Source organism: Monoraphidium neglectum (genome assembly GCF_000611645.1).
Source record: "Monoraphidium neglectum strain SAG 48.87 unplaced genomic scaffold scaffold04485, whole genome shotgun sequence".
Lineage (NCBI taxonomy): Eukaryota > Viridiplantae > Chlorophyta > Chlorophyceae > Sphaeropleales > Selenastraceae > Monoraphidium > Monoraphidium neglectum.
In genome coordinates this window covers 3,981-4,883 of record NW_014009144.1, presented here as the reverse complement: position 1 = coordinate 4,883, position 903 = coordinate 3,981, and the positions used below count along the sequence as shown (strand labels likewise).

The 903-nt window shown below is 70.2% G+C and overlaps 1 protein-coding gene across 1 annotated transcript in view; it reads right to left on the bottom strand.

Annotated features, from left to right (window-relative positions):
• Positions 1-131: 131 nt before the first annotated feature.
• MNEG_14437 (hypothetical protein) overlaps positions 132-903 on the bottom strand; it is a gene marked incomplete at both ends in the record, with an annotated part of 4,702 nt that continues 3,930 nt past the window's right edge. The window contains 2 exons of the mRNA XM_014037091.1: positions 132-250; positions 523-652. Coding sequence (XP_013892545.1) covers positions 132-250; positions 523-652 — 249 coding nt within the window. The remainder of the gene's footprint in view (positions 251-522; positions 653-903) is intronic.

Below are 903 nucleotides of genomic sequence, written 5' to 3'. Positions count from 1 at the left end.
GGATGAGGGAGACGCGTGCGGTCGAGGCCTCTGGGCCGGCGCTGAGAACCGCCCCTCGCTCTGCACGGCGCGGCGGGGGGTCTGAGACCAAATAAGATTGCATCACCATCATGTCATCAGATCAGACCAGATCACCTGTCCATGAACTCCATGACGACGATGTTGTAGGTGGGCTGGTCCTCGTCCTCCCCGGGCAGCATTCGCCGGTAGAACGGGACGGTCTTGCCGCCGGCGGCCGCGCCGCACAGCCCTGCGGGTGTGACCATGCCGCAGCAGAGCAGATCAGCAGCGGGCCGGCGCCAGGCTGAGAAGGCGGGGCCTTCAAATCCATTCGCTTTGGTGTGATTTCGTTGGGCGGTGAATGGGGCCGCCGGTGCAAGGCGTCGCGGCGGCGCGTGGGGGTTGCGGGCTAGCAGAACAGAATCGGGCGGGGCCGGAGGGGGCCGGCGGGACAAACAGAGGACGACGCGGGGGGAGGTGGGGCGGGGCGGGGCCGAGGGGGACCCCGCGGCGGCGGCGCACCCGGCGCCTCCACCATGTCGGTGAGGCAGGAGTAGACCTGGACAATGTTGGGGTGGTTGACGGTCGACAGCACCGCCATCTCCATCGCGTCGGACACCGCCTCGCTGTCGGTGGCGCGTGCGTTCATCACCTGACACGCGGGAGAGGCGCCGCGCGGGAGGCGGCCGCAGGAGGCGCTTTTTTGGGGGGCGGAGAGGGGTGGGGGAGCTGCCCGGAGAGCCGGGGGGACGAGGGTCACGATGATGGGGGAGGCGCCTTGGCGTGAGCCGAGGGAAGGGGAGCGGCGTTTTGGGGAGGGAGGCGGCAGGGGCGGCCGGCTTGGGTATGACTGGCGGGCCCAGCTGCTGAGGCGTGGGGGTAGGGGCTGGCGGTGTTGGGGCT